This window comes from Megalobrama amblycephala, linkage group LG8, assembly GCF_018812025.1.
Source record: "Megalobrama amblycephala isolate DHTTF-2021 linkage group LG8, ASM1881202v1, whole genome shotgun sequence".
NCBI classification, from domain to species: domain Eukaryota; kingdom Metazoa; phylum Chordata; class Actinopteri; order Cypriniformes; family Xenocyprididae; genus Megalobrama; species Megalobrama amblycephala.
The window spans coordinates 12,794,585-12,807,508 of NC_063051.1; the positions used below are offsets into that span (position 1 = coordinate 12,794,585).

General features: G+C 38.3%; 1 protein-coding gene across 1 annotated transcript in view; it reads right to left on the reverse strand.

The window, feature by feature from the left end:
- Positions 1-12,924, reverse strand: part of col7a1 (collagen, type VII, alpha 1) — a 73,767-nt gene that overhangs the window by 39,844 nt on the left and 20,999 nt on the right. The window contains 32 exon segments of the mRNA XM_048199384.1: positions 694-753; positions 997-1,068; positions 1,255-1,287; positions 1,395-1,430; positions 1,605-1,640; positions 1,734-1,778; positions 1,893-1,928; positions 2,123-2,167; positions 2,278-2,313; positions 2,398-2,457; positions 4,801-4,872; positions 5,026-5,079; positions 5,733-5,759; positions 6,486-6,599; positions 6,728-6,799; positions 6,880-6,933; positions 7,023-7,058; positions 7,295-7,357; positions 7,456-7,557; positions 7,696-7,740; positions 7,849-7,875; positions 8,035-8,064; positions 8,294-8,469; positions 8,591-8,734; positions 9,159-9,285; positions 9,803-9,939; positions 10,629-10,778; positions 10,880-10,999; positions 11,085-11,231; positions 11,312-11,437; positions 11,693-11,839; positions 12,122-12,247. Of these exon segments, the coding sequence (XP_048055341.1) occupies positions 694-753; positions 997-1,068; positions 1,255-1,287; positions 1,395-1,430; positions 1,605-1,640; positions 1,734-1,778; positions 1,893-1,928; positions 2,123-2,167; positions 2,278-2,313; positions 2,398-2,457; positions 4,801-4,872; positions 5,026-5,079; positions 5,733-5,759; positions 6,486-6,599; positions 6,728-6,799; positions 6,880-6,933; positions 7,023-7,058; positions 7,295-7,357; positions 7,456-7,557; positions 7,696-7,740; positions 7,849-7,875; positions 8,035-8,064; positions 8,294-8,469; positions 8,591-8,734; positions 9,159-9,285; positions 9,803-9,939; positions 10,629-10,778; positions 10,880-10,999; positions 11,085-11,231; positions 11,312-11,437; positions 11,693-11,839; positions 12,122-12,247 (2,555 nt within the window).

The following is a 12,924-nucleotide window of genomic DNA, read 5'->3' on the forward strand; positions in this document are numbered from 1 at the left end:
AATACTTGTAATATACAATGTCAGGTTTATTAGACAACTAGGAGTATGTTGAATGCTACGACTACTACTATAGCAGTTGATTCTGCATTTCATTTGCACAGAACCAAAGCCTAAAACCAAAGCTTTACTGCTATACTTTTACTGCCTTGCATGCTCTGGTATTTCCATCTGCAAATGCAAATCTAGTGTAGGCTTGCTGCGGTAGTCAGTGTTACTGGTGTTACACTGTTTGGCCATACACCGATTACATTACTTGGCCACCACGGCACCACCCACACTGTCATTTTGAGTTTTTTATAGAAATAAAAACCATTTAGTTCAGCTACAATTATAAACTGAAAGCGCACAGTGCAGTGCAGCAGGAATCAGATTTCACTTATCACGTAAAGAGAGTAAGGAGAGATGACTGACAAGACGATGGTGGAGGATTTGGTGCACAACAGATCCTGAGCGACAAATATCTTATCCTGTAAAATGTGCGGTCAGTACCTCCACTCTCTATACACAGAGTACAAGTGATTGCGAATTTATAAGCTAATGTGAAAAGCGAGCGTGCATTCAAAAGCGACCCCCCCCCCCCCACCCCCATGCCTTGTTATTGGTAATACCAGTGTTGTCACAAGTTTATATACTGGTGTGAAAATTTCCTCATTGTGACATCCCTAATCTAGTGTATCATGAAGACAAACTTACCCGATCGCCCTGGTCACCTTTAGGTCCAGGTTGGCCGGTCTCTCCTGCTCCAGGGGCACCCTGTGGGACAGATTAGAAAGTTTCAATCATGCAGTTTCACAATTTCAGTTGTATCTTGAAATTAATCTTATAAATCCATTGGAAATTTTTTGAATAATAATAATAGCTTTTATTTCACAAGTCCATGTGATCACCATAAGCAAACTAAATGTCAACAAGTGTAAATTTGATTTTAAAATGTCATTATCTCATAAGGGCAGGCGGTTTCCCAGATGAACACCTTCATTCATTCACAAAACTCACCCTTTCCCCTTTTTGTCCATCATCTCCTTTATCACCTTTAGCACCATCAGGACCTGGAAGGCCTCTTTCACCCTAAAAGAAGAAAAAGAAGAGAGTTAAAATGGTTGAAGTTTTGAATGGAACTTTGGCATTAAAAATCAGATTTTGGTGGGTTTGTACCATCTGAATGTCAGTATAAAAAAGACAGACTTAAGAATAAAATGGAAATGCTGTTATCTGACACAGACAGAGTCTCTGCATTGTTCTCAAAAGTCATACCCGCTCTCCTTTTCTCCCAAATGAACCTGGACCCTGCTAAAAAAAAAAAAAAAATCCACAGTGAACAACGTCACCATCAAGAGGACAATTACAAATGCATAAAATGTTCATATAAATGAAAAAAATGAGTCTGATCTTACACTGCTTCCCGGTTCCCCTTTTGCACCCTCGTTGCCCTTATAGCAAACAGAGACACATAAAGAAATATAAAGTATATAAATGTATATATATTTGTGTGTGTGTGTGTGTTTTATATATATATATATATATATATATATATATATATACACACACACACACACACACACACACAAGTTAATGCTGTATGTTGAACTGGCGTCTTTACTTACCTTCTCTCCAGGAAGGCCATTGCTCCCTGGCAAACCCTGAGGGCATGTAATAAATAATTTACAACATGCATGTACACTCATGCATTTTCACATGGCTTGTGACTTATCATGGCTTGTGCAGCCACTCACCCTCAGTCCTTGAGGTCCAGGGAGGCCTGCTGAACCTTTATCTCCCTAGCATACAAACAAAAACAGACACAAACAAGTACAGCATTACCCACAGCTCTCTCATAAAAAAATATATCTATGCTATATCTTAGATCTTTCTTATGTAGCTTAAGGGCACACCTTTTCTCCTGCTGGACCTGGAATGCCTCTGTCACCCTAAAAAACATCAAAATTAACTCATTTAAATAGCAAAATTGCTGTACAATCATTGTTAAATGTGTTAAAGTTAGCATACATAACACATTCAAAATAAGCCTGAAAAAACACAAAAGAGCACAAGGAATATGGTACAAATCTGGATACAGTGATAGATGAGCGATGCTTCATATCTTACATAGACACATACTCACCTTGGCTCCATCTAAACCAGGTGCTCCAGTCTGTCCTCGGTCACCCTGAAGAAACAATAAAAAAACAAAACTTCATCAACTGATTCATAGATTATGCATTCAGAATGTTGGATGACACAAGCCACAATAAAGTCTAGATTGATTCGGTTCTTTACCTTACTTCCGATTTCACCTGGAGGTCCCCGGGGACCCTGAAACAAAAATGCAAGAATAAAAGAAGAATGAGAATAAATGTTAGAGTAAGCATGAAATATATTAGTGCAAGATTTCCATACCCGATCACCAGGGTCTCCGGTGTTTCCTTGGGGGCCTGGTTTACCCTCAGCACTCTCACCCTGCAATACCATCAAACACACAGGCCAGGTTAAAGGGGGGGTGTAATGCTATTTCATGCATTCTGACTTATTTACACTGTTAAAGAGTTGCATTCTCATGCTAAACATGGCCAAAGTTTCAAAACACGAGTTGGACGTATGACGTAGTATTTCTGTGCCAAATATGTGATGCGATCTGGGAAAACCCTTCAGATGCCACGATGGAATGTTTTCAGTAAAGTCAAAAAATATGTTTTTTTTTGTCAAAATTGGGTTTTCATTCAATTATTATTCTATATCATCTTGTCTATCAGCTCTGAAAATATCTTGGCAAAATTTGCCTGTTAAGTGCAGAAAAATAGCGATTTATAGTGGCAAGCTGAAAAGACTGTCTTTTTCTAATGTAAAGAACACACCTGGCAGAGGTGAAAAAAAAAATTTGGCCATAGCTTTCCCTTTCTTAACACTACAAAGACAGTTCACCTATCAAAATAAACCACATAACATCTAGAATGAAGGTGTATCAATGCAAATTTGCAGCCAGTCCTGTGTAAACTAAGGCAAGCAAAGATTTTTTTTTTTCTAATACAACGTAATCGTGAGAAGGCTGAGCATGAGAACGGAGCTATAATGAACACACATGTTCTAATTATGTGTTTATGAGAGGTTGAATTCAAATCATACTGTCAAACTGCCCATACTACTTCTGAATAGGATGTCTACTTCATAAAATGTATGAAAATGTGGAAATATATGGTTCAGATCACGCAAATAATTGGAGGCGCCCTTAAATGGTCAGTAATGGAGCTTGGATGTCATCTAGTGAAAAAGTTTGGTACCTTGCCCAAACAAAATCTTACTGAAAGCTCATTTTTGAAATATATCAACCTAAAATTTGGAATGTTGGCATTTTTGGCTTTGATTTTCTTGCAGTTAGGAGTAAAACACGTTTTGTAATATAGTATTATAAAATATAAAAAAATATTTTAACATTTATATAAACAAACTTCTATAACTTTTTTTTCTTTCACTTTAAGTTATTTCACTTCTATAATAATGTGTCAAGTGTCTTCTTTAAAACAAGAAAAACCTTAGGTCTGTATTCCAAAGTGTTCTTGAATTATGACCATTTATGTTTGGATAGTGCATTTTCATGTCTATGACAGTTATTTAAACCTGTTTTTCTCAGAATTACATTCCTGAAAATCACAACGATCAGCCGACTTCAGATAACTTTTGTTACAGACAAGCTATGAAAGACGTAAAAACAGATTTGGAAAGGGCTCGAATCCAACTTCAATGGTACTGAAACCTGTGATAGGTAAAATTTCATCATGTGATAGGTTTTCGCAGATCACATCACATATACAACTTCCATTTGTGGACATGTTTCGCCAAATTTTTTCTCGAGTATGGCCTTTATGACATCATAGAAGGGTGGAAATCCTTGTATAGGCACTTCTCCCTGATAAGTGTGCACACACACATCACCCAGAGAAAGAGCAAGAGCAAGCCCATCAACGTGATTCGTTTGGGATACGGAAGCCGAGAGATTTTTCAACAATGGCTGTGTCCCAATTCAGGGGCTGCACCCTTTGAATGCTGCATACATCATCGAGGCAGTCTCATTTAAGAAAAATAACCATTAGATTGCAACGTAAGAAAGAAATTACAGTATTTTACACCACACAATGAATATCAGTCAGTTTTATTACGGTTACTTTTCTTAAATATGACATCCTTGATGACGTATGCAGCCTTCAAATGCGACCACCGGAGGACGCAGCCTCCGAAATGAGATGGAGCTCCTGTCACCAAAGGAGTGTGTTTTTGGTTGTGAGGGAAAGATTACCTTTTCAGCTTCCCAAAGAACCCAGCGTTAAGGGAACAGTGGATGTTTACAGGGTACAGTTTATTTTTCTTTTCTTCTATTTTTTTGTGCACATATGTTTGTTTGTTCTCGGGATTTCGGTGATGAATATTTTGTAAACAAGTCCCGGTTCGGCGCTGGACTCTACGCAAAAGCTGCGCGGACTTGTGACTCTTTAGCTCCGCCCATGGCACTGATGGCAGGCACACCTCCAGGAGCTCGGCTTTTTTCGGAAAGACTCGGTACAGTGTATATATCTTTTATAAATATGATAAAACCAAAGACTTTTCGGAGATATGAAAGATGCAATATTACTCTATATATACTCAAGATTAACATGGTGGCAGAAACTGTGTGATACCCCCCTTAAAGGAAACGCATTCATAGACAAGAAAAGCTGACATTTTACAAAAAACAAACAAACACACAAAACACACACAAATAAAACAGCTTACAAGCAATGTAAAAAAAAATAATGGCAGACAAAAACATACAGCTTCTCCTTTAGCTCCTTTTTGTCCAGTCGGTCCTCGTAGGCCTGGCAGACCAGAAGGTCCAGGACTTCCCTTAAAACACAAACAAATACAATTCAGTGCATTCAATAAAAACTCAAAAACACACATTATAGTACACACAACCAATTTACAGCAGCAGTCACACATACACATGGAAACTTCCATTTACACTGCCACTTTGTCATGAATAATGAAAACACTCACAGGTTCACCAGGATCTCCTTTAGCAGCTACCCCACTGCCCACTCCGGGAGGACCCTATTAATCCAAATAAAACAGAACAAAACATTTATGTTTAAGAAATGTGCCTGATATGCCATCAAAGAGTTCTCACAGTGATTAGATTAGTTTGCCCTTGTTGAATCCTTAAACAACATGGGACACTTTTCTGAAAGGGTGCTTGCTTCTGCATATCGATAAATAAATGATATTCTCTAGAAATGCATCATAAAATTCATTTATATCAGTGGAGTGTGGTAAACTTCTAAAATAAGGCCAAACTTTTTTTTTTTGCTCACATACATGCTCCATCTGATATTTACATGGATTCTGAGTTAAAGGCATATGCAAGACGATGTTCCTAATATTTAGGACTGTCAGCATGCAATAAACACAATAATATTTCTGCATGTATTAACATACACTGAAAAATAGATTAAAAACATACTTCTTGTGGTAACATCTAAATTAACTGTCAAAATTATTATTTAACATTAACATTATTGAATAAGCCTAAACATGCTTATTCACTGTTAGACAGCATTTCTCTAGAAATATAGAAGTTTGATGATGTCTTGATGTCTTATTTCATAATATTTGTTCTGTATTATTGTTATACTGTCAATTGTTTTCTCATCTTTTTTGAGAAAGGCTTTCCTGGCATCTTTTGAAAAGAATTTATATCGACTCACCCTCTCTCCAGGGCTGCCTTTGTCACCCTGCAGGAAAATGAAATGAAACACAAAAACAGACAGGTACATGATTGACTGAAGGCATATCTGAAATTTCAAACAGTGAAAACAATGAATTTATTAATATTGCATAATATTGATGTAGATAAAAATGCCAGTGGTACTTTGACATATTTTCATAGCTGAGTTAAAATAAGCAAACAAATACGACCTGTACTATACACAGGCGGTGTGATAATCACTGTGTACTGACTGGAGTTGGTTCATTTAACAGCTATGCGGATGTTTAACAATTTTTATTTTGACCTCAAACAATGCATAAAGAAAGGTGAGCGAGCCCCTTGTGGTGAGCTCTGGTATCACATGGATATTCACACTCATAAATATATATACACTTTGGCTACGTTCACACACTGTCAGTTCTGGGGATGACAACCACATTTGCTTACAGGTGTGAGTCTCAAAATGTCCTGTTTACACAGCAACTTACAATGGCATCTTGAATACTGTCTATATGAACATGCAACAGGAGTCAAGCAACTATAGCGACAGTGTCCAAAGAAATATCAAAGATGGTGACGCCCATAAAACTGAAAAACGTTATCACTTTGACACGACAAGAGTCCAGTCGAACCATGAGTTCATCTGTCAAACCTTCATTAAGTAACAGCAGCTTTTATATCTGGGGTGGTGGAGAGGGGCCATAATGCACATTGGGAGACACCTTTAGCAAAAAAGGCAATGGATTCTGACCTTAATAGAAAGTCCTGGAGAGCCTGACAACCCAGGGCGACCATCTTGACCAGGCAGACCTCGTGAACCTGCCTCTCCTTTTGCCCCATCCACACCTGGACGACCAGGAGTGCCCTAAAAGTACAGAGAGACATAGAACGGGTAATGTAATAACCCTGCTGTTTACTTAATGACATTAAGTACTCATACATGCAGCTTTTTTGTCATTGTGCAGGTGAGAGTGATTTTCGTGTGTTTCTTACAGGGATCCCTGGGATTCCTGGCTCTCCTTTACGGCCCGGTAAACCTCCTCCAGCAGCAGATCCAGGTTCCCCCTGTAGTAAATATATTTAAAACCTGCTAAATCAAGGGGTAGAGTAGAGGAGTGAGCGATTAATTTTAATATCACTCTTACCGTTTCACCTTTCTCTCCCTTCAATCCCTGAGGCCCTGCAATACCTGGTTCTCCCTGTTAAACAAAACATAAAACATTTTGTAAGAGTTTTTGAATGTTTTTTTGAATGTCTACACATGTACAGTTTGTTAGTGAGTACTCACAGGGTCTCCTCTAACACCTGGTAATCCCTGACTGCCCTAAAGCAACAGAATGACATCACACAATGAACCTATGTTAGAACATTTTTTTTTATCTTTAATATTTTAAGTGGCGCTGTTTTAAAGGGGATTTAAACAAATAAGAGATTAAGAGGTTTCATTATGCATCCAGGCCTGATTATTATCATTCATGTTATGTATTTAGATGTGTATATATCCATAAATACCCATTTTAACAGCACGACTTCAATACATTATTCATGTTTCATTCTTACTGGTAGTCCAACTGCACCAGAACGACCTGGAACACCTGGACTGCCATCCAATCCTGGGAAACCCTGAAAAAGATGGACGGAAACAAATAGAGAGGATGGGAGTATATCACCTAGTGTGATCTGTGTGCGTATGTGTGTATGCATAATTAAGTGCCACTTACTCTCTCGCCTTTCTCTCCTCTCACTCCCAGACCACTGCCTGGTTGACCTGGTGGCCCCTCTGGTCCTCTGGGGCCCTCACGACCCGGTAAACCATCACGACCCTATTTATAAAACATACACACAGAATCACACAGACATTTACTCAAGCACATAGAAACAAATTGTTTCTAAGCAATAATTAATGAATCCCATTGTGTAGATGAACAAACACAGCTAAATGTGCATGCAGATGAACTTACAGGCTCGCCTTTCCTTCCATCCACTCCATCTCTGCCTCTCTCACCCTGTATACACACAAAAAGACACAATGTGTAGTAAAAATAAACGTCAACGAGTCAACTTGAAATTATTATGTGCAACAACCAAAATAAAGACACCACAACAATTATTACCTTCTGACCCCGTTCCCCTTTATCACCCTGCAACAAAGACACAAGTCAAACAACTTTTTTGATAAGAGTTGCATATTGATGTGCAGATGTAAACAAAAACAAACTTGCTTATGTGTATATGCAGTTTTTATATGTAATTATGTTTGGGTGTTTGTGTATGTGTGTGTATTTTCAATACACACTTACCCTGGGGCACTCTACAGTACAAGGTCCTGTCTAAAAGAAGACAACAAATCAGTCATTCTTTATTGTGCCAGTCTTTATAGACAACAAGTCAGTCTTTATTGCGCCAGGTCTTCTTTTCTCATCAATAGAGATCAAAGAGGTTTGAAGCCTTCTGATGTATCATGACTCTCGCAGGCTTCAGGCCAAGCAAGCGTCATATTTAAAAAAAAAAATTATGATACAACATTTATGACAGCTAGACGGATGGATTATATCTGACCGTGTCACCGGTCCCTCGTGCAAGGCCACAGAGGAGGTCTGCCAGGTCAGGGTGGAGGCCATAGAGCTGATTTGCGTCTTGAGCATAGAGCAGATTCTGAGTGCTGCCATCAGTCACTGCCAAACGCAGCTCTCTACGGTCTGCACGTCCAATTCCTACCGCCAACACTGTCACACCTGAGGGACAAAGTTATTACAGTGCTAACTCACTCATATGTACATAGGAAAGAGCAGCTGGTATGGTTTGTGCTGTGTGTGTGTAAATTTAATGTGTTGAGTCTGATTTTGTGTGGCTTACCATCGGCTTTAACAGCGGCAGCGGGTTGACTAAGATCATCAGTTGATTTCTCGTCAGCAATAATAACAACCACTCCAGGAACGCCAGACCTTCGACCTGCTGGCGTGCTCAGCAAAAACTGACGTGCGTATGTCATTGCTCGGCCTACACATAAAAGCAGAAAATATCAGTGCACATTCAACATAATAATACTGTGTGTTTGTAATTAAAACAATTATATAATTCAATTTTAAATGTCATTTTTATAAAATTTTATTTATATATATATTAGGGCTGTCAAATCGATTAATCACGATTAATCACATCTAACATAAAAGTTTGTGTTAACATAATATATATGAGTATATATACATTACATTTATATATATATATATATATGTCTGTGTATTAAATATTTTGAGCAAATTAAATAGTTTAAACTTATGTTTTGTCACAGTTAAAGCCCCCTCCAATACTCTCATTACTGTGGAAAAAACAGTGGGGAAAAAAAAAAAAATGACCTAGACATTCACATATTTACTCATGGTACACCAACATCAAAATTAAAAATTAAAACACACAAACAAACCTATATTATTTCCTGGTCTGTCGTTGAATGGGGTGGACAAAATATCCTGCAGAAGGGTCTCACTGTTGCTATGACGATTGAGGAGGAAGCGCACTTTTGGATCTTCACTGTACATCACCACCCCCATCTGGAGCAAACAGATATTACAAGCGCTTCATTCATACTGGCCTGCTCAATGCCTCAATCACTCTGTCAGAAGAGGGCACTTTCAATTTATTTAAAAAAAAAAAAAAAAGAACACCATAGTTGCGTCCCAAATGACTCACTATACACTATGCACTTATACACTATGTACTTATGTACTCATCCATGTAGTGCGTGAATTGTATAAGGTTATTTTGTCATTTAACATCGGAGTCTGACAGCCACCTCCCCTCCGCTACGTAATTAAAGCTGCGACAGTTGAGTGCATTAAGTGTCCAACATTCCACACTTCGTTTTTTCCGTTAATTTAGTGCATCATCCGGGTATTTAAAGTGTACTTTTTGTTTTTGGAATTTTCAGTGTGAACACACTACTTGCACTATTTATACTTAAAAACGTCATAGAATAGTGCATAAGTACGCAAATTGGGACGCACCTCATGACTACAGTACATAGTATAGTACATAGTATCTAGTATAAAAAGAAAGAAAGAAATGCACCTGAGAGTCTCTGGGACCGATGGAGGTGAAGGATCCAGCAGAACTGGCCAACAGAGACAAAACAGGTGCTACCAGGCCAGAGCGATCACGAGACGCAGGGACAAGGAAGACCACATCCAAACGGCCTCCAACACACACTAAAACATAGATGCATTAAACATATTAAACTAGGAATACAGCTGAAGAACAATACAGTCAGTAGTACAATGTAGCAATTCATGTAGTCCATAAAATCATCACTGCTGTTTGCAGAACAACTACAAACATTTGTTCATATCAGCTACACAGACATGTACTCTTGGCTTGTAAAAATAAAACTATTACAAGCACATGGCTATGGGAGCATTTCTCTATAAATGACAAATTTGTTCATTGCACATTGATAGTGTGTTAAAGCACAACATGACATCAAGCACTATGACCATCTGTCAGTCTCTGTAACTTCCCAAACGAAAATTGCTAGTAGGGAGAGCATGTAGTGAGCGAAAAATCTCTTTGTGACTGACTAGTATAATAGCAAGTTGTTCACTGTACTCACACCGCAAGCTATAATTTGCCTTAACTTCAAAGTCAAGAGTACTGTGTGAAATAATTCACACAAAGGTTTTACTGTAAGAGTCAGATCTGTATTTTTTATAAACATGATTTTTATTTATTTTAGAGTAAAAAAAAAAAAAAAGGTAAATTAAATAAATTGTTCATAAACAAATTCATTTAAATACTAACATATGTACTTTCATTTGTTAAAATACCAGTAATACAGTATATTTTATTTAAATCTGAAATTATTATAATTTATAGTCAGGTGTGAAAGAAACTGTATAACCTGTTCGTTCCTCCACGCTGGTCTCAGGTCCAACCTGGTTGTGGAAGGTGGGTTGCACAGTGAAACGGTACCGACGGCCCAGTCGTAGACCGATCACACGGTAAGAGGTGGCTGTTCCGGGCAGCGTTTCAGACTGAGCTGTTCCTGTGTCTAAAGAGAGAGAGTATATAATACACTAAAAAGTGAATTCAACTGTAATTGTGCTTTTGATCCTTAATAAACCATACATTATCAACTTTTGAAAGACTCACCTTCTACCTCTGTCCAGCGTAAAATATAGCCTGTGGCTCCAGTTACTGGTGACCAGCCTAAAAGGACTGAATTCTCAGTACTGTCTGTCACACTCAAACCACTTATGGGTGGCAGGGCATCTAAAAAAAAAAAGAGAACAATAATTAATGAAAGACGCTTGAAAAAGACAGAGATAAAATGTGAGATACAGTGTGTCGTGTGTACCAGTGGTTCCTCTGATGGTGGTAGCTTCAGTCTCTTCACCGTCCAGCACAGCAGACATTCTTACAGTGTAGCTCAGACCAGGACGCAGTCCATCGAGGGTAAACGAAGTTGCATCACCACTTATTAGACGACTTGATTCAGGCTCACCTAGTCATAATAACAACAACATTACATAAACTTGGTTGTGTCTGTTATGTGTGTGGGTATATGTGTGCTTTTATAACCACCTTGTGAAGACCTCCAATAGATTCGATATGAGCTGGCTCCTCTCACTGCTCTCCAGGTTATACGAAGCCCCCCTGGGGTTGAGTCCAAAACACGCAAACCCTCTACTCTTGTCACTCTCTTTTCCCCTAGACAACAAACAGTAAATTCCATGCACTTTCATAAGGAAACATCTCTCTTAAACCTGATCTGATCTTTAGCCAAGCCACAATAAAAGACAATCAAAAACAATGTGTTCATGTCTTTATTTTGTACACTGTGTGAATATTCACTCTGCAGAATAGAAAAGTATGTGAATAAAGTCAACAACTTCTCTAAAAACATACATAAGTGAATATGACTCGAAATGCAGGGAAACAAACATCAGAGACAACGGCACTCACCCGTGGTGATTCTGACAGAGACGGGCGGGCCCTCTCTGTTCCGGACCAGAGCCAAAACCTTCACCTCATACTGTGCCCCTGCATCTAACTGCCTCAGATCCACTGATGTCACGTTACCACCAACCAGCTGACTCTGCTCCTCTCCACCTACAACCACACTAACAATTTTAATTTTCTTTCATGATAGAGGCTTTCTTTTGATTTCTATAGTCTATATATTTTATGAGCTGTAACCCCTGGAGTTCACAAACCATCGCCAAAACCTTTTTGCATTTTGATTAAAACATTTGTTATCATTAACAAAAGTCTCATTTAATATCACGGCAGTCTAGCAGAAAACTGAGATATCAAAGATGTCATAGGTGATTTTTCTTTCCTGTAGGAAATGACTATGTGAGCATTTACTTTAAAATCACTGTAAGATCTCACCATCTGTCCTCTTCCAGAGTATTCTGTATGATGTCGCATTTTGAACTCCAACCCAGCTGACTCGTACAATCTCCCCTTGGGCCTCCAGCACCTGTAAATTGGTGACACGACCCACAGTGGCCTGATCTGAAGAATAGAATGGGCATAGTTAGCCATTCAGACTAAAAAAAAAAGACACAGATATTAAACCTTTCTTAGTGCTGAAAGCTCAGAAATTACTCATATTTAAAGTCAGCATGAAATGCAAATTGCAAATGTCTTTTCTTCCTTATTGTGAGGTACTGTATATCTGAGTGTATTGGTTTCTCAAACTAAAAAAAATGTAGGGCGGGACTTGATTTTGTCAAAATTGGAATTGATTGGAAATTGATTAGATTATAGGATTGTTGTCATTTGCTAACTGCTGCCATTTCATGCGAGTGACAGGATGCTGAAAGAAAGAGATTATTGCCCAGCCGTCATGCCAGTGCATATGACATATGACTGTCTTCTTTCAGATGAACGCAATCAGAGTTATATTAAAAAATATCCTTGCTTTTACAAGCTTTATAATGGTAGTGAATAACGCAAGGATATAAAAAATATCCTTGCTCTTCAAAGCTTTATAATGGCAGTGAATGGCGCTCCTGGAGTCGTATGGATTACTTTAAGGATGGATGGATGGATGGATGGATGCAATTTTTTGGACTTCAAAATCAGGAGCGCCTTTCACTGCCAATATAAAGCTTCGAAGAGCAAGGATATTTTTAATATGCTTGCATTATTCACTACCATTATAAAGCTTGTAAGAGCAAGGATATTTT